Source organism: Mustela putorius, unplaced genomic scaffold (genome assembly GCF_011764305.1).
Source record: "Mustela putorius furo isolate JIRA1106 unplaced genomic scaffold, ASM1176430v1.1 tig00000139_pilon_pilon_pilon, whole genome shotgun sequence".
Taxonomy (NCBI): domain Eukaryota; kingdom Metazoa; phylum Chordata; class Mammalia; order Carnivora; family Mustelidae; genus Mustela; species Mustela putorius.
Window position 1 is genome coordinate 12,491,395 of NW_025421293.1, and position 23,217 is coordinate 12,514,611.

General features: G+C 51.2%; 1 protein-coding gene across 3 annotated transcripts in view; it reads right to left on the minus strand.

Annotated features, from left to right (window-relative positions):
* SDK1 (sidekick cell adhesion molecule 1) overlaps positions 1 to 23,217 on the minus strand; it is an 883,892-nt gene that overhangs the window by 220,263 nt on the left and 640,412 nt on the right. For all 3 annotated transcript variants that reach the window (XM_045075163.1, XM_045075162.1, XM_045075164.1), the window contains exons 6-9: positions 13,240 to 13,351; positions 12,406 to 12,596; positions 4,443 to 4,526; positions 773 to 967 (exon numbers count right to left, since the gene is read on the minus strand). In XM_045075163.1, coding sequence (XP_044931098.1) covers positions 773 to 967; positions 4,443 to 4,526; positions 12,406 to 12,596; positions 13,240 to 13,351 — 582 coding nt within the window. The remainder of the gene's footprint in view (positions 1 to 772; positions 968 to 4,442; positions 4,527 to 12,405; positions 12,597 to 13,239; positions 13,352 to 23,217) is intronic.

A 23,217-nucleotide genomic window follows, 5' to 3' on the forward strand; every position in this document is an offset into this window, starting at 1 on the left:
CATTTGAAGCGATACTGGTTTCCTATGCTCTAAACCAGAGATTGACCCCTGGACAAGGTTCAAGGTAATGACCCCTACATTACCAAAACACACACACAGAATCCTTAAATTCCTAAGTTCAGGCAGGCGACAGCCGTCTGCATACGGACATGATTTGCTTCCTCAAGTGGCTCTCACACCTGAGGATATCAGCATTTGGATTCCAAAAGGTATAATTCCATAACCATTAAATACGACTTCATTTTAGAAAAATATTACAACTGTGGGGCTGAAAAAGGAAACCCACAGATACAGTGAAAACCTATACCTTCACTTGAGTTTTCAAAGACAGGGTGCCAAAGTATTTCTGCTAATGGGGTAATAAAAGAAACTTACAGAAGAACTATAATTATTCGATAAAACTAAAATAGAAAGTGAATATAAAAAAAATGGGAAAAAGATCAAAAGAAAAAAAATTAGGAATGAGCTATTCACTGAACAGTCCTTCCAGTTCAGTCCAGAAAAGTGGAGATACTTGTCCCATCACTTCTCAGCAGAGAGGAGAGCAAGAGGCTCTCCTGAGTGCAGGTCAGGTGGCAGGGCATAGGGACAATGGGGCGTATTTGCTGCCTGGGGGCTTAGCATGTGGGCCGGAGAGGTGGCCCTCCACAGTGGGTCACTGCTGGTTCCCACATCTTGTCTGTTTGCAGAACAGATGCTACGGTTTTCCGAGTGGGGAGCTCTGGCTGAGGGTCCAGCGCAGGGGGTCTGGCTGCGGCGGGGCAGGACTCACTGGTGACGTCCAGGTAGGTATAGGTCTGGATCTCCCCTCCTTCATTACTGGCAAAGCACTGGAAGACCCCCGAGTCCTCAGGACGCAGCTTTTGGATCCGCAGGCCTCCACTTGACAGCATCTCGTATCGGGGACCCTGGAGCTTGCCGATGGCCGTGGCGTCCTTGAACCACTGCAGAGTGGGAAGAGGGACCCCTGCACAGGAGTGGAAACAATAGGGCATTTGAAAGAACTCAACTGCAAACACTTTATGTGAGGGCTGAGGAGAACATGTTTCAGACGTTACAAGGTGATAGTTTGGTGGCATGTTTCGTCTAGAGTCCCTTTCTCCACCTTGCACAGTGTTATGTGCAGAGAAATGGACACAGAGAAGCAGCAAGAGGAAGTGCAGTAATGAACTCTGGATCTGCTGGGCTGCAGATCGTTCTGGACCCCCCGAGCCGGTGCAGACTTGTGCTCTGGTCTGGAGAGAGAGGGATTCCAGCCGTGACCATGACTGTCCTGGGAACAGACAGGGATCAGGAAGGCCCCTGCTGCCCTGTAGTGCCCGCCTCTGCCACTCGAGGCTCAGGGACGGGCCACCAGGACCGGAGACACATTTGGAAGGAAGTGGTCACTGCAACCTTGAAATGCTGCTGGAAGATTAACCCCATCAGCGCATGCAGATGTCCCCAGTGCCTGGCACACGGCCAGTGCTCAGTGGCTAGAATGACTCTGATTAGGACTAACCATAAGAAGAAGGCATCCTATCATTTCAGCCGTCTCCTGCCGAGGGGGCTGGACATCACCGATCTAAGCGGACGTCCATGGCAGTGGAGGACAGCGGAGGTAAATCACCCGAGGTACATGTGGGAGGAGGCTGAGGGGTCCTGAGGGGCATTTAGCTGTGGACGTGGGAAAAGCTGCCTTGGCTCCCAGACAAATGCGAGTCCAGCAGGAAACAAGGTGGGGTCGAAGGATGGTGCCACCCCTGTCCCTAGGAGCTAAAGGCACTCGAGCAAGGCCAGCACTTGGAGCAGGAGGACGGAGGGTCAGACTGAGGCTGGCTGTGCCTTCCTCATCTCATTCCTCATCTAAATGATGTTACAGTGAAAACTCAGGCCTCGGTCAGTGAGACCAGAGCTCTGCACCACCCAGCTGGCCCAGTGGATGGTGGTGGGGAGGCTGGGTTTGGGAGGAAAGATGCAGGGGACAAAGGGCAGGCTCACAGGGGCAGAACCTGGGTTGTGAATGATGGGACTCTGCTCAGCCTGAAAGCGTGAGGACCTCTGTTGCTTGGCCCCGACATGGCCATGCTCAGTGCGTGGAGCCTAGGGCATGATGAGGCGTGTGCTAGTCCCTGGTGCCTTACTGCCTAGGATGACCTCTGACCTGGGAGACCCCAGTCTCCTTCCCTGGGCAGCTCCCCCAGAAGCTTGTGTGACTAGTGGTAGGGGACACTGCCACCTGGGTGTGTCTCTGACCTCCTAAGCCACCTATGCCAACTGGGTAGACACAACAGGCTGTGCACAGTCACTCTGCCAAAATACATGTGACAACATGGTCCTGAGCATGGCGGGTGCGTGTATGTTTGCTGTGGGCCCACAGGAAGCATGCAGGAACGTCTAGGCTGTTTCTTTACCTCGGTTTCCCTACCTATGAAATTAATTGAAATAATACCCATGTTGGCAGGATTCACGGTGAAAAGCATACCCAAATCCCTTGATTCCAGATGCCATGTAGGTGTAAGATGTCTTCTTTAATAAATAAAGTTAATGTCGTGGAATATTTCAAGATAATGTATTCTCAGATTCTGTTCTTTGCCTTAATTATGTTTCCTGTCACTTTTCATTAAATCAGGAAATTAAAAAAATCCATTTCAAGGTAAAAGCATAACCAATTCATGTAAAATCTCCTAAGAGCAATTACATGATCGAGCCTTCATGAAGAGTAACCACTTCGCATGCTGCTGTAGTCTCATTGTCAAAATTTTAAAAAAGCAGTAAATTATCTGATGCCAACGTTGAAAGACCTGCTCAGTATACATGTACACGTCTGTATTTACCAAGAAGTTTACCCTGTAGAAATCGTGCAAAAAAGAGCATTCTCTTGTCAAGGGAAGGGCTTAAGACTGTCATTTATTGAAAAATAATTGTTAGTATATGGGGAACCGGGAGTCTTTCTGTTTTGGGGTGATTTAGGGTCATAAACAGAAACCTTATCCCCAACAGTGCTGCAGATTCTGGTTTCTAAAGTCTGAGCACTTGAAATGCAGTGGAGTTCTACTTCTAGAGCACCGCTGACCTTGAAAAAAACAGTGTTTATGCCAGGAAGAGAGCAGTGGGTCGCACTGTGGGACATTTCCATATAAAGGTCACATCACTCTCCCCCAACCCATCCCCAGGATCCTGAACAGAGGATGGCCGCAGAGCAGATGTGCCAACAGTGCTCCTGAGACCTGCCCAGGGGGCTGGGGACTAAGCCTCCCAGGACATAGGCTCCAAGTGGAAGCACAGTGGGTAGAGGAGGGTGGCCTGTGGCAGACCCCGATCTCTGCAGGAGCCATCAACACTGCTCGGAGCACAACCCCACTCCCTTTCAGAGACGGACAATGACATGTCCGTACCCGTGGATTGCTGGCATGAGTTCTAGGCCCAAACCTCAGCTCTCTGGGAGAAGCCAAGTGCCCCGGCCAAAGCCCTTGCTTTGGGAGCTGATGGGTCTGGGTTTCATTCCTGTCTCCATTGCCATGAGACCTCTGGCAGGTTGTCTAGTCTTTAATGAGCAGCTCCTATATGCCAGATGCTGGGCTGGGATTTTAGAGGTATCTCATCTCCTCTCCCTGGTTCTGTGCCTTGAGCATATTACTTAACCTCACTTTCTAAGATCTTGTTTTCGTATGTGTACTCTGAGATAATAATTTCTCTTTTATGGAGCTGTTTTGGATATTTACAAAATTACTAATCCTTACCCTCCAAGCTCTTAGAATGAAATACCCACCCTTAAGATGGACAAGTTTAAACATTAAAAAAAAAAAAAAGGTCTTTTCACTGGCAGTGTCTAGTACACTAACATAGCCTTTATTAATGAAATTGCCTTTAAAAAGCCTGTTTCTAGGAGGGGGTTCGTATAATTGTTGATGCTGCCTGACCGTGGACAGCTTGTCACCAAGATGGGGGGGGGGTGAGATTACTAGAATAATGAAGAAAAAGTCAACCTGAAGCAGAAAAAAGAGAAAAAGAAAAAGAAAAAAAGGAAGGCTTCCTGTTCAAAGACTTTAGAACCACCTCTCCCACTGCAGAGCACACGTCGTCACCAGTGCCCGTCGCCCCACAGACGGAAGAGCACCTCCTGCTCCAGGTCTTGGGGAGTCATGGTCTTGTGCAACCAGAGTGTTTGAAAGGGGTTGAGAGGACAAGGCTGTCCATCTCCGTGGGGACAGATGGGGTGAAGTTTTTCTTCTTGTTCCCTCGGGTGAATATTCTTATCTCTACTCTGCAGGTGAGGAAGCAACAGCTCAGTTAGGTCGAGGTCACCTTCCTCAAGGTCACATGCCCAGTAACTGAGTTCTGCCAGGATCCAAAGGCCCTGTCACTAACATCACACTCAATGTGTGTCCCGACAGTGATGAAAGTACCCCTTCGGTCCCCCTGCCTCACAGCGGCCCGTGGAGCAGCCGCCCCACACTCACCCATGGCTCGACACACGATGTCCACGGTATCTTCCACTTCCGCTAAAATCCGACTCTCGGGTTCAGCAGTAAAATATGGTGGCTCTTTAAACAAGAAAGAAACAAAATAGCCCCTAAGCAAAAGAAGTGTATTTTGGGAGAACTGTCTGGCCTCAAAGAGCTCAAAACCCTTTTAAAAACTATTTCTGGAAAGTTCTTTCGCCGCCATCGTACACACGAACTCAGAACTCAGTGAGTGGGGCTAAAGGCGGTTTATCAAACCTACGGTTTCAGAAAGCAAATTACTACTCAGGGTGATGGCTACTTTTCTGTTTATGGGCTTGAATCATGGAATATCTTAATTCACATTTTAGAAGGACTGTCCCGAGAGGTTCATAAAGGTTTATATTTACAGCACAGTGGTTTATAGGCTAGTTTGTTTCCATATCCAAACCAAACCCCGACGCACGCGGGGTTTTATCCAATAAAACGTCACAGCCGGGCATGGGTCTGTGTCAGGGGACCAGGAGGCCCATTAACATTTTTAAAGTCTTAGTGGTTCTTCTTCTCCAAAATATAGATTTACTACTTCAATGGAAGGCTAAATAACGATGAAGAGAAGAAAGAAAAAGGGCCTCTCATCCATCTTCAGGAGCAGAGGAAACTCCACGGCTTGTGTCTCTCCAGCTACTCCCCTCGCCCGTTGAACAGAACAGTGGCGGGTGTATTCGCAGTGACTCTCTCCTTGGAGAGTGAACTGCAACAATCTTTTCAGTTTTCTCAGCAGAACCTCAACGGTGGCCTGGCCAGATTCAGCCGGTGTGAAGGTGCCAGTGATTTCATTACTGCGATAACAAAGGCTGCTGAATTCCCTTTCTGTGTGATAATTAGTCTCTGGGCACTGTCTTCCTGGGTGGCTGATTGCCACTGTCACCGCGTGGGGACTGGGTAGCGTGGCTTGGCATGCCTCCTGCACCGCCTGGGTCTTTAAGACAGGGTGGGACCCACAAAAGGGAAAGGAGACATGAGCACTTAAGAAAAGGCTGAAGGTTTCTCCGCGGCGGGGGGAGTCTGGGACCCCCTCTGCGATGAGCCGGGTCACTCGGGCACATGTCATCTGCCTGAGGAATGGGCTGCCCCCTCGCCAGGTGGACACGGAGTCCTCGACTAGGTTCTGGGTGTGCGTAGACCAGGCTTTGGAAAGACACACCGCAAAGATTCACGGTCTCTTTTCAAGCTGGTCTTTGCTGCACACCCACATGTTCACATTCAGCTGCATTCCCTTCATCAATAATCATGACAGCAGTGAAATTTATATTCCGACCATCCTGGAGCTGCGTCCTGTCGCGGCCCTCATGTGCGGGTCATGCCCCATATTCATCAGTGAATGGGAACGTCGATATCTACCTCCACGGTCTGATGAAAGGGACATAAGTGAAAAGGAAAAAAAAAAAGACCAACTGACAGAGTCAACATTTGTCCGTGATTAATTATGGTTCTCCTTTTTTAAATTAAACATTTTATTTTGAAATAATTAGAGAGTCCCACGCAGTTGTAAGAAATAATAGAGATCCCAGGCCTCCTTCAGTTTCCCCCAACGGTGACACCTTGCACAACTGCAGTCCAACATCACACCCGAGATACTGACCGACCCGACTCTCACCTCCGCCGTCTGCCTTGTATGCGTGCGTGTGCATGCAAGCACGTGTGCGGGCTTAGCCCTAGGGGACATAATCAGTGAGGGCATGTCGACCCATAGTCTAGAGGCAGAATGGGACTGTCCCCCAAGGGTCCCACATGCTGCCCTTGCAGGACCCTGGCCACCCCAACGCCCTTTCCCTCACCTCTGGCAGCCACTCATCTGCTCTCCACCTGTAATTCTTTCACAGTTCCTGAATGATACAGGAATGGAATCATACCATGTGCAACCTTCAGAACTGGCATTTTTCACTTGACCCAAGTCCCGTGGGATTCTTCCCAGAGGAAGCACACTTCGATAACAGACATACGCATAAAGAAATGGTCAACATCTACAGGAACAGTGGCCATCTTGAGGCACTGGGTGCAACGGCCAGTGTCCAGTGCTGCTTCTCCTCCCTCTGTGATGCCACCCAGCTTTCCCCCTGGGGCCAGGGGAGGACCTAGCATGGGGTCAGAGACAGGGGGTGCTCATCACATGTGGCCCAAAGTTGGCTCGAGCTGAGCAGCGGCACGGCTCCAGGCCTGGGGTGCATCAGAGACCTGGTCAAGGCCACTGGCCTGTGAACACTGCCCTTCCCCCCCGACCCCCCTGCAGACAGTTACTGTGGGAACCTGGCACTAATTCACCCACCCCACACACTCGGCAGCCTGCCTGCAGAGCCACCAGGCTCTGGGTGTCCTGCTGGTGCATGCCAAGGGCTCTCTCTCTTTCCTGGAGCCAATAACCAGGGAGGCTTGCATGGCTGACAACTAGAAAGGTGAGGAATGGCCTGGGCCAAGCAGGTTTGTTCATTTACTGATACTCCGGTCTTGTTCCCGAAACTTTTCCAGGAGGCTGAAGAACAAAGCAGAGCGGGCGCACAGCTGCCAAGACCCCGAAAGGCCCCTGTAGCTTCTGACGGTAATTATATTTCTTTCCCCACCATATTTGTGATGATTTCGCTCAGGGCTGACCCTTCCTGTCGACATAATTCAACAGGTGCTCAGAAGAGACCTCTTCTCTTGATCCCCAGCTACTTTTACACGTAGTCAGCTCAAAGGACAAAAGTGGGAGCACACGAGGCGCGTCCACAGTGCAAGGACTGTGGGCTGAACTGGAAGCTGGTCGTGAACTAGTATGGACTCCCGCAACCACTTAACCTCTAAGGGGCAAGTGCGTGTCTTAGCTAATTGGCAGCCACCATTTCTAGAAAGGGCACACTGCCAACACCGGTGCACATCAGACTTCTAAAAATGTATCATAAGTACAGCGGGTAAGTAAAGCTCGCAATCGCAATAACACTTTTCTCTCTCTTGAAACAATATGAAGACATCAGAAATCAGGAAAACGTTCCCATCCCTGTTCAGAAACAGCCAGTCATGCTGATCATCCTCCACTGGCCTTGTCTCAGAATAGGAGGTGGGATCTCTCCCTGCCAGCCTAAGGGCAAGGCCTTTATTGAATTCCCCACCTTCCAAAATGCCAGGGTCATACAGCACTCACCCTGGCCTCATGGAGGCAGCCATGGCGGATGGCCCCTGCATCCCAAGGATTCCTCGTGCTCTCCTGCTGAAGCCCCCACAGATGAGTGGCAGGGCCTGTCGTGAGTAGGGCTTACCATGAGACCCGAGGGTGTTCCCTGTTCCGTCTTTCCTTCTGCTCCAGAATGACCATCCCATGCCAGGAGATGTCCTTGACTTGCCACCATCATCTACACATGGTGTCTCTGTCCACTGTGGTGGGAAGAATGGCCCCAAGGTGTCCACCCCCTAGTCACGGGGACCAGTGAGCCCGTCACGCTACATGGCAAGATGGCCTCTGCTGGTGTGGTTAAGGCTGTCAATCTTGAAATGAAGAGCTGACCTTGGATCAGCTGGGTGGGCCCAGTCCTATCACCAGAGCCCCCAAAAGCAGTGGCCTCCCTGCTTCTGGAAGGGGAGATGAAGAAGGGAGTTCAGAGTCCTGCAGCACAAGAAGTCCTGGCTTGTTGGAGAAGAAGGTGGAGAAGAAGATGGCTAAGCCAGGGGGAGCAGGGGGTCCTCGGGGATCCCAACCAACAGCAGAAAGGAGGTGAGGACCTCAGTCTTACAACCTGTGCACAGGCTTCTCCCCACCCCGAGTGAGCCAGGAGGTGGCTTCTCCCCAAGAGTCCCCAGAGAAGAGCCCAGACCCGTTGAAGTCTTGATGACAGCCCCAAGAGACCACCAGGAGAGGAAGTGGCTGAGCCTGTTCCCTGGGACTATGGGGCCCGAGCAGCCCTCATACTCTGGCTTTCACACAACAGATGCTTGTCTTGTTGGCAAATCCTAAGTCGGTCTTCAAGATCAGCCCCAGTGCCAGTCTTCTGGAGAGTTCCCCCCAACCTCCTCAGGCAGGGTGCCCCTCCACCTGGGACCTTCCTCGGAGAAGAACTGTGTCCTCCTCGTCTCTGCGCTGGTAGTGCCTGGCACAGTTTGCAAGGAAACACTTAAAAACCCTCCACTGGAAGGAGAGATACAGGAGATCACCGAAGACCTTACAACCTTGAAGTCCTTCCGGGGAGCAGGGGTGTCCCATTTCAGCTCTGCAAAGCCTCCTTCGTCTTCTGCCCACACTGGCCCTTCGGCAGGGTCCTGCACACACCATGTGCTCCACGGATGGTTGGCAGAGCAGCAAGGAGGGCAGAGATGGCCAGGGAGCCGGGAAGGACAGACAGTACATGAAGAGCACGCTCGTGGCTCCCAGCCTGCTGAACCCCACTCCATCCCGGGGTATTACAGCCGGCCTGCCCATCCCGCATTCAGAGCAAATGACCCAAGCGCCACTGGGCTTTGCTTCATACAAGTTTCTCTCTTGTTTTAGAAACAGTTCTGTAACAGCTCTATTTTCTGAACTTTACTTGGCAACGTTTAGCTCTACAGGTTAAGTTCCAGCTGTCACATCAGCTCCGATGATTAATGGGGGTGCTTCTAACGTAGGCCGTATGTAGAGCCAGAAAGAAGACATCTTGAGTTTATCCTAAACCAGGGCGGGTGGGTTGCAAGGCCCGCCGCAGGGTTCTGGCCTGGCCTTATGCCCGAGGGCCTCTGTGCCCCGCACCTGCTGTGTGAGCTCAGGCACCTCTGCCCGCTGTGCGCGCTTGCTGTGCTGAGTCATCCCTGCCTCGTGCGCGCCTGCCTTCCACACCAGACTCCTGGATGCCGGGGCCCACGGCTCCTTCTTCGCCACATTGTCATCAATGCCCAGAGCGGTGTCCGAGATGCAAACTCAAGAAATGTTAAGTGGAGGAAAGGAAGGAAAGCGGGAGGGCGAAGGCATTTTCTGTTAGGATTCAGACAGCGAAGAGTGGCTTGGTCTCAGCCCTAGAGAACCTTCCAGCACAGTTGTAACTCCTTGATTGGGGCATGTATCAGCCTGCCGATGGTGCAAGTAATCTGGGATTCTAATGATACGATTTTGGCATTCCTGAATGATCCATGTCTACAAACACCAGACCAGCCTGAGAGGCACAGAGATGGCTCTGGACAGCAGCCACTCACACTGATGCGTGTCTGAGGTCAGGGACACAGACACTCACGGACGCAGGGTAAGCATGTGAACGGCAGTAACAGGAGACAGTGTTGGTCTGTCAGTCTGGAAAGGAAGATGTACACGCTGTCTCACTGAATCTGAGACTTTGCAGCTATAATTACCCTCAGGAAAGAAAAAAGTGCTTCCAGGGATCCTGAGACACACCCTGACTTCAGGGACAGCTAAGGAGAAAAGTGCATGTCACGTGACCATCGGTAAAGCGCTGAAACAATGCCACAGGTGGGAAAACAGCCCTCTGCCCACACCTCATCACAGAGGCGGCCATCCCCCCGCCTCTGTGACCAGCACTACCTTTACTCCCACTCACAGTATGAACCCTGATCATTTCCTACCTCGTCTACAGCTTACACATGTGGAAACTGAGGCCAGCAGAGGCAAAGGGACTTTTTCGAGCCCATGAGTGGTGCCTAGAGGGTCTGAGCCCAGGCCTGTCCCCACAGCCCAGCCCAGCGGCCCACGGTTTATCGGGGAGGTGATGGAAACACCACCAGAAGAGGCAGGTCAGCTGCAAGGAGCACATGACCAAGTGAGCTCATCTACTGGGGGCACTGGAAGCCAGGACCTCCAGATCACACCCCCGTCGCAGGAGGGCGGGAGCTCAGCTGTCTGTCCACTGTCCATCAGACCCCGCACTTCCAACCTGCCGCATGGCGGGCGCCACGGCTCCAGTGGCCCAGGAAGGCTGTGAGGGAGGAACGGTGGTGCGAGTAGTTGAAGCAGGGAGACTGGGGGCTGTGTGGGCAGGCCATGGCATCGGTCTCAGCATGTGGGGTGTGGGGAAACTCTTGGGGAGCATGTGGAGGGCAGGGCAGGAGAAAGAGCTGAAGAGCAGCATCGGGACGGAGCAGAGGCTCCCTGGAGGCCGGTGCTCCAGGACTTGTAGCAGATGGGACGCAGCCCGCATTCCTGTATAAACCTCAGAAATCTGGCAATATGCTATTGAAGTTGACAGGCAGAGGAAACAACCACCCCGTCCTGTCTTGTTCCGTCAGCCGTGATGGAAGTCCCTGAAAGCCAGCATGTTTCCACCTTCCTGCACTGGCCTGCTTCAGGGACAGCTGCCTGCCGGGCCCCACGGCGCCCCTGGGAACCTCCTCCCAGTGCACTGCGCCTGGGGCCACAATCTCCCAACCAATCTGGATTCACAGAGGCCCTCCTCAGGACTTCCCCAGGACGACTCCTGCACAGAATCCTCCCTGCCATAGCAAATTCTTATAAATAAAAGGGAATGTAAATCAACATCCTAAAGACGCAGAGTTGTGTCCCTTTCAAAGTCTGAACACAGAGCCGCACACAGCCTGCTTTGGAATTCACTTGTCAATGTGAAACCAAAGTTCATAGGATAGATTTAAATATTTCTAAAGGGAATTATGATGGAAACAAACATTCCAGTTCACAGGAAGATAAATTTCTTCTCTTGTTTAAATCACCTTAAGATGTTTTAACACAATACAGTCCTGTCTCCCGGAGACGGACATGTGCTGAATGTTAATTTGGTTCTATCTATTACACGCAATGCTCACAGGGGGTGGAAGGAAGTCATCGCGGGGCACAGGCCTGCGGTGTTTCCCTCCGTGGGGAGCACAGGAGGAGAGGCAGCAGGACAAGCAGCTCAGACCCCTAGTGTGGAGTCTGCGGTGACATGCGACTCGAGGTCTGCCTTCCTGATGCTTTAAAAGTCTTTACGCTCCATTTGGAGGGACGGATGGGTTTGCGTGTATTTGGCTGGGTCGTTTCCAGGCCATGGAGCCATTTCTTCATGATCAAAAGGAGTGTGACACACTCAAGGCAAACTGCCTTTTACTTGGCATTTCCTGATACCTTTGCTAATTTCACAGGAGAACACGGCTTCTCTTTTTTCTTAGTTCGCAAAGTGGCAAGCTGTGACACATGTCCTGTGAGGAGCCACAGCGCTCCCGAGGGCTCTGCCGACCTGACCTTTCTCGTTCTCATTCCCTTCTTCCGAAAGGAGAGAAGAGGTAGAGATTTTCCTCCCTGGCGTTGCCTCGGCCCCTCCTCCCTGCAGCGGCCACTATCCTGCTGGACAGGTCACGGTGAGAGTGACCACAGCCACTAAGGGGACTAAAAGTATTACAGGAACCGAAGAAACGTGAGAAACAAAGGCACTGTCCTCACAATGTACCATGATCTTACCATAATCCGCAAATACCCTGAGGATTTCCTTGGCCACCAAACAACGCCCACTCCCTGAACACTGACACGTTCTAGCGTCCACAGTGACTCCTGGGTACTGAATTTTATCTTGCTCTCTTTGGTTCAGGAGTGGCCCTTAGCGCACATCCTAGGAAGCAGCTCTGCTCTCCCCTTTTCACTTAACAGAAGATAATATCCCAAAGCTTCTTTTTTTCTGGGTCAAATAATACCAATAATGGGATAATCTCTGAAAACTGACCATAAACACCCAGTAAGGGCTACAGCGAAGCTATGTGCTGGAGAGGCCAGTGCCAGGTGGCATATGTGACAAGGACCTCACCACACCACTTCTCGAGCTTTGTGGTCAGAAGGATTCAGAATCACAATTCTTAGAAGAACTCAGAACATGAGTGCTTTGGGTTCAGTGGGGCTCATGTTCTTGGAGAAAGAAGAGCAGGGTGACTCTGGAAAGTAGCCTCCGAGTCACCCACCTTCTCTGAGTTAGAAAGGGAGCTGGCCAGAGGTGGCTGTTTCTGGGCTACTCCACAAGGGGCCACGTGCCTCCGAGCCCCGCATTACCTATGATAGCCAGAAAGGCTTGCGCTGTGGCCGCGTCGAACGCGCGTCCTCTCAGCGTCGCCTCACAGACGTACATCCCGGTGTCGGCGGACGTCGGGTTGCTGATGGTGAGACGTCTCCCATGGCTGTGGAGCCCCCCGGTGACCTTCACCCCATTCCTCTTCCAGGTCACGTGCAGCTCCTCGACAGGCCTGGGAGGGCGCAAGGCATGATTGACAACAACGGTGAATCACGTAGGTGGCAATAATCGTAATTTCAGGCATTCAGCACAAGCCTGACAAAGCTAATTCTACCAGGAACCACGGCGGGTTGAACAATGGACATTTAAAAATCAATCCAGATGCGGCCCGACTCCCTCACGGCGCGCACCGACAATACATTCCGCTCAAGGGCTATTGAGCAAGGATAGCTAATTGCGGCAGCGATGGACCATAAGTGCTAATGATTCCATTTGCTCAGGAAAAGAATGTTTAAAATAAATACTGCTAGGGGATGTGGCTACATGGGAGGCATGATCATGGGAACCAAATTCTGGAGCGACCGCTGATGAGGCCGAGAACACCACGCCCTGCCGAGGAGAAAGGTGCTTCTTTCCTGTGCACCCACGGAGGCCCTCCACCAGCACCTCGGTACGTTCAGGGCACGCACTGCAGTCCCAGGCTTGGGAAGTTGGGCCCTATTTTCCCAGGTGTGTCATGTGTGTAGCCCAGCTGGACAAATGAGACCAGCATGACTGCTAGAACAGCAAGCACACGCGTGATGTGGCTTTCGACTGAAGGGCCATCTCATCAGTTACAATGGATTTGTACCCCGAGGGTGGGACCCGCTGCATACCTGGCATTGGCGATGCATTCCAAGGTGGTCTCACTGGATCCGGCCACCACACTTCTGTTGCCTGGGGGGATCACAATGACGGGTGCCATGGTTTCGGGGGTGCCAACCTCTCCTGTGGCAGAGAAAGCAAAACTTCATGGGACTCTCCTAAGCATGGAAGATGTCAAGACCGGAACATAACACATGGGGGAGTCTTTTCAAGCCACTCTGATGGGACACCTGAATGTCACGACCCCACCCTGACCCATGAAGGGGAGCCCTTGGGCATGGTCATTGTCCCTGGCCTTCATCGGATCCTGGGGTGGAATCCACAGCTGGTAAGTGAAGATCCCTGCTGGGAGTCAAGGGACCCAGTGCTGGCTCCGCATTGTGGGGATAAGTGCTTTCGAGTGTGGAGCGTTTCCCAAAATGTTTGCTGACTTTATTTTTTTATTGCCTTAAGACTTCGCTTATTGAGTTACCTAGTCCACCCGCTCTTTTCAAGTCTGCCCAGTTCCACAAATATTCCATGTGTCAGGCACTCTACCGGGCACGTGTGCAGTTAGAATGGGGCTGGTGTTCTTACTCGGGTGTAAATGTGGCTCCCCAGAGCAAACACATTCAATCAGCAAAGTGTTCTGTTCTGTCCGTGTACTTTCAATCCCTTTTTCTTTTCTGAAAAGTAAATATCCTGAATCCACCTCTGTTTTGTGAGTATCAAACTATAAATAATTTAGCTTATACTTCTGGTGACAAGGGAGAAAAAAGTATGACACGTCTTTGCCACTTTTCTCTAAAATACATGTAATATCAAAATTAAACTACCCACGGTACACTTTACTGCTGTCTATTTAGGGGAAATGAAGACAGATCAAACATTTTTAGAATGGGGATTTCGACAGGGGGTATAGAAGGCAGAGACTGGAAATAAAAATAAATTTAGATTCTGCAAATGCGAAATGCTTCATCTGGTACCTGACACTAGAGAGCTGGGCCCCCATCCCAGCGCGGGGGACAGCTGTGGCAGTGAGGCCCTCGAGTGCCCACCACCCAGCATGGCAGGGAAAATGAGGACTGGCCTTGTCTGTGTTCTGCCTCTATTGCTTAAGCAGGATGTGATTTAAAGGTCCATGTGAGGGGCACCTGGGTGGCTCAGTGGGTTAAGCCCCTGTCTTCGGCTCAGGTCATGATCTCAGGGTCCTGGGATCGAGCCCCACATTGGGCTCTCTGCTGAGCAGGGAACCTATTTCCCCATCTTTCTCTGCCTGCCTCTCTGCCTACTTGTGATCTCTGTCTGTCGAGTAAATAAATAAAATCTTTTTTTTTTTTAAATTAAAGGTCCATGTGAATCACACACACACACACAAAGCTTGAGGTGCACGCAGCCACCATATTAATTTTTAGCCTATATGTTGATGATGTTGATGGAAACCGGTGTCTACGAGTCCCAGGGGAGGTGTCAAGCCCTTCCCAGCCCCTCTACTCCCAAAGCTAGCCGGGAAAGGCCTCTGTGGGCACCTTCTGAGGACGCTCTCTGCTCAGAATATTGTAGAGGCCGCTGGGCTGCTTATCAGATTCCTGGGGAGATGCCTGAGCACTGACACTTTCAAGATGGGGCAAAGGACAGACCTGACTGCCAATCAGATTAACAACCTGCCTGTCATCTGTGAAAGTTGCTGATGAGAAGAAATGACCTGAGAAGCTAATATTTGCAAATAGTTAATGCGAAGTGAAGGAGAGCAGCAGCGAATGCTAAAAGGTCACTGAGCAAGGTGCTAATTTGGCATTAATCACCGCTCAGCCACGGTGGCAGAAGAGGAAACCCATGCTCAGCACTTGTCACCGCCCGGAGAGGACAGGCCCCCAGCTGGTGGGCCTCGACGGCTCCCTGACCCGGGGACACTGTGCACGTGTGACACCAGGAAGCACCAAGGTACAGCCCCTTGAGGGCGGGGTGAGTGGGACAGAGCAGCGCCACCCTGTCCAGGGTTCTGGCCACATTGACAGACGGAGCAGCAGGCTGATATTTCTGTAACTCACTGTCACACGTGCTGACATGTGCCAGGTGCCTTGCCTGCGGGGTTGGCTGGACAAGTCCAGTGACTCTTTGGATTTGATATGGGGCACAGGACGCTTCTGGAGAAGCAGGGGGTAAGAGGTGCAGGTTAAACTGCGATCGTTCCTCACGGGAGCATTTGTGATGGGGGGGGGGGCGGTGAGGTGACCTTGACTCCTGGGAGCCGCCACAGCAAGATCAAAGCCGCGCTTCTGCTGCTGAAGCTGCTGTCATGATATTTCAGTGCCATTTTACCCAAAGAGCCAGAGGGCACACCTCCTAACTGCAGGGGCGATGCTCACGACAGCGCAGGACGCTGAGCACTCCTTTCTTCTGAAACACTGATATTTCAATTGAATATGCATGGGCGCATGGATGACTCCCGGGTGACCACTAGGCTAGTGAACTGGGAATTTCGGTCATGTGAGAGACTATTATTCTGCAGAGACCCCGGATCCCAGCGTGCAGAGACTGTCCCTCTGAGCCATTTGTCCTTGGTGGAGGAGAACCTTACCTATGTGTCCATCTGTCTGTCTGCCCTATTTAGCTGCTGACTACTCTGCATACAGTAGCCAGGCAGGAAGTAGATTGTTCCAGAGACAAACTATTACGTCTTCCCTCTGTGTCCAGCTCCAGCCCACCATCAGCCCCGCCGTGGCCCAACACACTTCAGGCGTCCCCAGGCCACTACCGTCGCCCCCGCGGGGCCCATTCCGCCATCTGAGAGCATTTCTCCAGAAACCGGTTTCACCCCCCATCTGTGAATCGTTTCTGTCACTTTCTTTTTGTCATTGTGCTCCTCCCGTCTCTTCTTCCTTTACTGCTTTTTAGAGGGTTTTTACTTCTTTTTTAAGTGAGAGGTGGTAATAGAGGTGCTTTATCTGCCATTCTGAACCTGCCATGCTGACTTATCTACCAGGTTTTTTTTCCCTCACATTCAATTTTTAGAAGAGAGATGCAAAGAAGAATACCCAGGCATTTCAAAAAGAATAAAACGACCTCTTTATTTCTGCTATTCCACAGTGTCTGAGATACAAAAGCACTCAAAACCCTTAATGATCGGTTATTTTTTCGTAAGTATTCCACAATAATGAGTCACTATACTTCCACAAGGAATAGTACCCTCTCCTTCAATGCTCTATAGTAACACAAGATTTTTTAAATACTATATGCCAATGTATTAAGAATTATTCCTGAAAAGAAGGCAGTTTACCAAGCCTCCTGTGTAGCAAGCAAGCCTATTGCTAAATGACTTGCAAATGTTTCCCCCATTTAATCTAATGGCAAGACAATAAGAGACCTATTACTGCCCCCCTTTTACAGCCGAGAAAACTGAGGCCCAGAGTCACGTGACTTCGAATGTCAGAGAAAGGGCTTAAATAAAGGACCGTCTCCACCCAAATCTGTCAGCTTCCTTTCACTTAATGCTGTCCACTCCTGGTAAAAACTCTGGTGGTGCTCAGCTAACGAAAAATTAAATTAACTAGAACGCTCCTTCCCCCAAGCATTTCCTTAACAGAGACTTTACCGTTGTTTTCCACCTGAACAGTTCCCAGGCTGGTTGGAGGTGAAGACGCTGAATCAAGAGGCTTTCTGCAGAGGTCAGCAACAAATGGGCAGCAGGGGGCTTTGGTGGCCCCAAGGCTGATGCTCAGTCGTTTTGGAAATCCAGCATCTGAGCCCAGAAACTGCACCTAATCCTCGTCAATCTCCCCCACCACGAACCCCTTAATCACTGGAGAGCTGAGTAGGGGGAAGCTGTCGAGGTTGCATGTAATTAAAAAGTACTTCTAAAGAACATTAAATCCCTCAAAGACAAAAAAGTTCAAAGTTCCCCTGAACTCTTAAAGCCACAGAGCTGTGGAAAAAGGAGGGTAAGCGGCAGACACCCTGTTGTACGGCTTTAGGGGAAGAGAAAGCATCGGGAGACAGACTCAGGCCTGGAACCCAGCAGGAGTAGGGGGGAGTGGGGAGGAAAACCAGCCTGCGGAGGCCTCGGCGCAGGGCGTTCCTGGTGGGGGATGCTCAGAGTGCTTGGAGGAGCTGCAGGGGGCCGCAGCGCAAGGGGAGCTGTGGGGCAAGGGGCGGGGACGGAGGGGTCGGCTCAGGGAGGACCCTGTGCCCTGGGGAGAACTCTGGGCAATATCCTAAAGGCAGGTGGGAAGAGGACGGGACAGGGGATGACATAATGTGAGCCTGTTTTAAGACTCAAACCCTGGAATCCACCCTGGGGGGTCAAGAGAGGACACGGGAGGTCAGGCAGGTGACTGCAAGCCTGGGTGGTGGGGGTGGAAATGAGGCGTGGGGCACTCTTCGAGGAGTCAGAGTTTGCTGACGGCTGGCTAGGGGGGATGTCTGTGGAAGAGGAGCTGTGGAGAGGGAAGCTGCCGACTCTGAGAGGGAAAGACCAGGTGGTGTTCAGGCTTGTGGGGAGCAGTTCAGGAACGGGGTTTGGGATGTGTGCTGCGGGGTGGACGCCAACTCCTCGCGCGGTTCTGCAGCGACCCCGGCATACCCCCACCCCCCACACTTGTTCTTCTGCCTTTCTGCTCCCAAAGTTCCCTCTTCCATCCTGCCTCCAACACCACCGCTGCCCATTCCTCAGAAAGCTAAAAATTAAAAATACAACTACCATATGATCCAGCAATCCGATTTCTGGGCATGGACCCAAAGGAAAAGAAATCACTGATGCCAAAAGATGGCTGTAGCCCCACGTTCACAGCAGCGTCATTCACAACAGCCAAGACATGGAAACAACGTACATGTCCACGGATAAAAAACTAAAGAAAATGTGGTGCATTTATGGAATATAATTCAGCCACAAGAAGAAAAGGAATCTCACCATTTGCTATAACACAGATGAACTCTGAGGACGTTGTGCTAAGTGAGAGGAGTCAGAGAAAGACAAACACCGTGTGATCTCACTTGCATAAGGAAACCCTAACAGCGGAGCTCACAGAAACCTAGCAGAGGCAAGGGTGTGGTAAAGGCAGTCAAAACGGACCAAGTCTCATTTCTAAGATAAGTACGACCTGAGGATGTAATGTAAAAAATAAAAGTCTCTAGGCACTGACAAATGTCCCCTGTGCAGCTCAGCTGTCCCCAGCTGGGAACCACTGGCTGGCTATAGGTCACACTCCTGGTCAGTAATATGGTCAGGAATAAAAAAAACCTTTCTTCAGAGTTAAAAAGAAAAGGAAAGGAAAGAAAGCAGCCCCCTGCTGTAGGGTGGTAAGCAGACAGCCTCTCCCTAACCAGGGTCTCTGTGTCCACCGGGACACAGCCTCTTGGGGCTGTCCCCAGCACAGCACACCAGACACTAACGGAATTCAGCATCAGTCTCTGCGCGCCTGTGTCCTGAGCCTGTCGAGACCCGGCCCCTACCCCAGGTGGAGCTCAGAACCGCTCCTAAGGCCTACCTCGGACACTACCACCCTCTAACATGAGGCTGGTCTCCTCCTGTCCTACCAGCTGTGGTCCCCATAACCGTGCCCACCCTGCTCGCTGCTATTTCCTTGCATTTGGCTGCAAGGACATCCTCATCCTGAGCACAAGCAGTGATGACCTGATCACTGTTGGCCACTAGCCCTTCTGTTGGACACGTGGACATGGGGATGTGGGGTGCTGGCCCAGTCTCTGGGAACAGACTCCATCAGGTTCCTCTGGCCTGGTCCCCTACTCTACTCCAAGCTTCTCTCCCTGCCCCCAACTACCCTAGGATGAGGGTCCCACAAGTCCAAAGGCTGAAAGGCACAGTTACAAAGAGAATAGTTTTGAATCCAGTCAACCTGGAAATGCCACCATAGCTCCTAATTGCTTGGGAACAGGTCAACTAACTTCTCCAAGCCTTATGTGTTTTGTTCGTAATCCGATAAGCATGTCACAGGGCCGTTACAAGCATGGGAACATGTATGTGGATCTGTAGATATGTGTGTGTACATGGGCCCGACACAGAGAGAGAGCACTGTCCTCCCCACTGGGGTCCTGAAGGTGTTTGGGGCCGGTGTCCTGGCTCATGAATATGAATACCCCAAGCCCCGAGAAGGCCTGGAGCACCAGGTCACAGCTCACAGGCAAAGCAGCACTTGGAGCCCAGAGCAGACACCTTTCCCCCACACTCCCTTGTTCCACAGATATCAACATCTCATTAAAAAAACACAGACTTCTTTCTTTCAAAAAAGAGTCTGTGCCCTAAAGGAGTGGAATTTTCCAGGCCATCTGAGACAGCAGATCCCACGTTTTGGTTTTCACTATTAGCACCACTATCTCGAGTTTCCTGATTCACTGGTGGGTGCTCCTGGCAAATACGCCTCAGGAAAGCTTTGCAGCAGGCAGCTTGGGCAGGGTTGAGGTCATGGGCTCAGTTGCCCGCATGCTGCCTCGTTTTTTCCCGGGGACACGCCAGAAAATAATGAGGTCGAACTCTGCCATCCACCAAAGGGTGCTGAGTCCCACTGGCCCTGAGGTACAGAACCCGGGCACGGCTCCCACATAAATGCGTGCGAGACGAGCAAGCCATGGGCCCTTCTCACACACAGCGGACGTGTCCCGGGAGAGGCGCCTCTATGGGAGGAAGGACGGTTCTAGGACAGCTCTGAGATCAGCTCTGCTTCCTCAATGCTTAGTATTGTCTGCAGCTACAGGGTTTCCAGTTTTCCAAACTAAGCATCTCATCAGGAAGCTTGCAGGTTATGGAATCTACAGGACTATTTGAAATCTCAAAATCTTCCTGCTCCGAAAAGAATCAGCCCCGAATTTGGAGGAACAAAGGAGACAAGAGGGTTGAAAACAAAGGGAACAATATAAGATAGTGAAGGCTCCCAGTGTTGAGCAATGCGTTCCTCGGTTTTGTCTTTTTTTTTTTTTTAAATCTTTCTTCAATGCCAATAATAATAACACATGTTGCTCGTGTTGAGCAGATGACATTAGCAGTTACAGAAAAGCTTTTTAAGATTCAGGCCACCTGCTTTCTGGACAGACCGGCAGCAGCCCCGCCCAAGCCAGAGGCGCGGGTGCCCCGGCTCCTCCCGCACGTGACTCTCAGGTCCCCACATCACCATGTGCCCGTGGGTCTGTCCACCTTTAAAAAATATTTTTAAAAGATTATATTTATGTATGTGAGCGAGCGAGAGAGAAAGAGAATGAAAAGAGGGAGCAGCAGGCAGAGGGAGAGGGAGAAGCAGGCTCCTCACTGAGCAGGGAGCCCAACACGGGGCTCAGTCTCAGGACTCTGAGATGCTCACCGACGGAGCCCCCCAGGTGCCCCTAGGTCTGTCCACCTTTTGGAATAAGGAAGGATGTATGCATTAATCATCTTGGTATGAAACAACGTGCTTTGGCCATAACAGCCCTTTCTGCAGGGACTCATTGAATGAAGAACCAAGGCTTGTGCACATAGAACAGGGTTGGTTATTGTCAGCAGAGCATCTACGGACAAGAACAACATAAAACTGCCTTGAATTTCAAGTGCACAGTGGCTAGGCACGTGGTGGTGCTGGGGATTCCAAGTTTTAACCCCCAAGGTCAGCGTCATCCAGGAGGCGTGGGTCAGTAGCGGAAGCCGCCCGCTGACAGAGGGAACGCGAACAGACTGTGTGTGGCTAGGAAAGGAGAAGGCAGGGACACCCCAGGACAGGGTGGGTGTGTGACAGCGAGGTCCATTCTTCCAGGGGAATCGGGAAAGCCTGAGCCATGTCCTTGAGAGATGGACAGGCATTCACCAGGCAGAAGAGGGAAGGAAAGGCGTTTTGGGAACAGAAAACGAAGAAGGTGGAAACCCGTCCAGCGTGTACGGGAAACTGTCAGTTCCTCTGGAAGCTGAGGGGAAGTGCTTCTGGGTGCGCCATGGACTCTGTCCAGTGAAGAACAGAGTGACTGGAGGACCCCGACGAGCGGACCGTGCTGAGTAGGAGACGGTGGGACACCATGGGGAGGAAGAAGAGAGAGCAGAGGTACTCTTGGTGCACAGAAGTACTCCAGGTGGCTGGCCAGTGTGGTTTGGGCAGGCAGCAGAGCGACTCAGGGGTGAAAACTTGGAAGAAAGAGCGGGACTGGGGGTGAGGACACTGGCGTGTTAGGATGGAGGAGAAGGAAGGAGTTTCTGGAGAAAAGGGTCATGTTCAGGTGCCTGTGGGGTGTGTAAGGGACATCGGCTGGTCAGCGAGGGAGCAGTGACTGAAATCCTGAGACTCCTAAGTAGACCTCTCTGGGAGAGAGGAAGAGTAAGGACAGGAGGCAGGACTGGGGCAAACCCCCGCAGCGCACCTCTGAAGGGCGGGCGGCCGAGTCCATGTAGGACTTGGGGAAGGGAGGAGAAGGAGAAGGAGTTTCCGGCGCCACCAAAATTAGAGTCTATGCCGTTCTTTTGTTCCAAGTGGACAGGAATTTCCATGTATAAAATCAAGGCTACTTCTGCTTAGTTTTTTAAAAAATTAAAAAATTTTTAATTAAAACGTTTTTAAATTTACATTCAATTACTTAACGTACAGTGTATTATTAGGTACAGAGGTAGAAGCCAGTAACTCATCAGTCTTCTGTACCACCGAGTGCTCATTCCATCCTGTGCCCTCCTTAATGCCCATCACCCAGTCACCCCACCCCTCCACACCCCCAGCAGTGTTTCCTATGATTAAGAGCCTCTTATGGTTTGTCTCCCTCTCTGATCTCATCTTGTTTTCTTTTTCTCCTCCTTTCCCCATGCATGCTCTTCTGTGTTGTTTCTCAGATTCCACGTATGAGTTAAATCATATCGTATTTGTCTTTCTCTGACTGACTTATTTTGCTGAGCACCATACCCTCTAGTTCCAAACGTGTTATTGCAAAAGGCAAGATTTCATTCTTTTTGGTGGCTGTGTAATATTCCATCGTATATCTATTCCACATCTTCTTTATTCATTCACCTGTCGACGGACGTTTGGACTCTTTCCACAGTTTGGCTGTTGTGGACATTGCTGCTTTAGACACTGGGGCAAGGGTGCCCCTTCGGATCACTGTGTTTGCATCCTCTGTCCTGCTTGGTTTTTGAAGACCAACCTTTGAATTTACCTTGTGGGGCAATGGCTAAGGAAGGCAGAGCTACCTGCAGCTGAGACGGCTGACCTTCGGCAACAAGGGCTGCAGTGGCCACAGACACACAGAACAGAGCCGGGGGTGCTCTCTGGTCACTTCCATGGTGCAGTGTCTGCCAACAGCCTGGCTCTAGCCATCCTCAACCTGATTTCTGACAGTATGGAGGGTCGTTTAATTGGTCAGTCTTGTGATTCTTGACCTTCTCCCATGCACAGCGAGGGACGCTGGTGCTCTTTCAGGGGAGGAGTGAAACTGCTCCAGGATATTCCGCTTCAAGAAAATCAGGTGGCTTTTCTGTTCATCACTTACTTTTGCAACCACTTGGAGCCTGTCATCTTTCTCTGCATTATTAAAATGGCTTGGTAAAGGGATTAAGTGCTTTCCTGCCTGCAAGCACCTCAACAGGTATGTTTGATTTCCCGCCACCCTGGGGGGCCAGCGTCTCAGCAGCTCGAACCGCCAGGTGCACATTTTTAAGAGAATGACATACACCCAAGTCCATATATGTAATTTATATATATATCTCCAAGGATTCTGAGAAATCAGTAATTTTTTTCATTAAAATGTGCTCCAGTGAAGGGTATGTCGGTACCACAGACCAGGTCATTCACTAGGACCCCATGAGGTGATTTTCTTGTGGCAGGACGCGGACAACGTTAATAGGAGCGGTTCTATGAAAACTGAAATAAACAGCATGACTTCTTCTCTCCTGATAGGAAAAAAAAAATCTTCTTCGCTAAGGAGAAGGGTCCTCCTACCTCTTTCGTTCCCCAGGTTCACCTAATTTCTCGTCACCTGGCTCCGGAAGAGGCGAGGCTGAGTCCTAATTTCCGGGTTAACAATCTGTGGTGAGAGGAGGTGTCTAAGGAAACTTC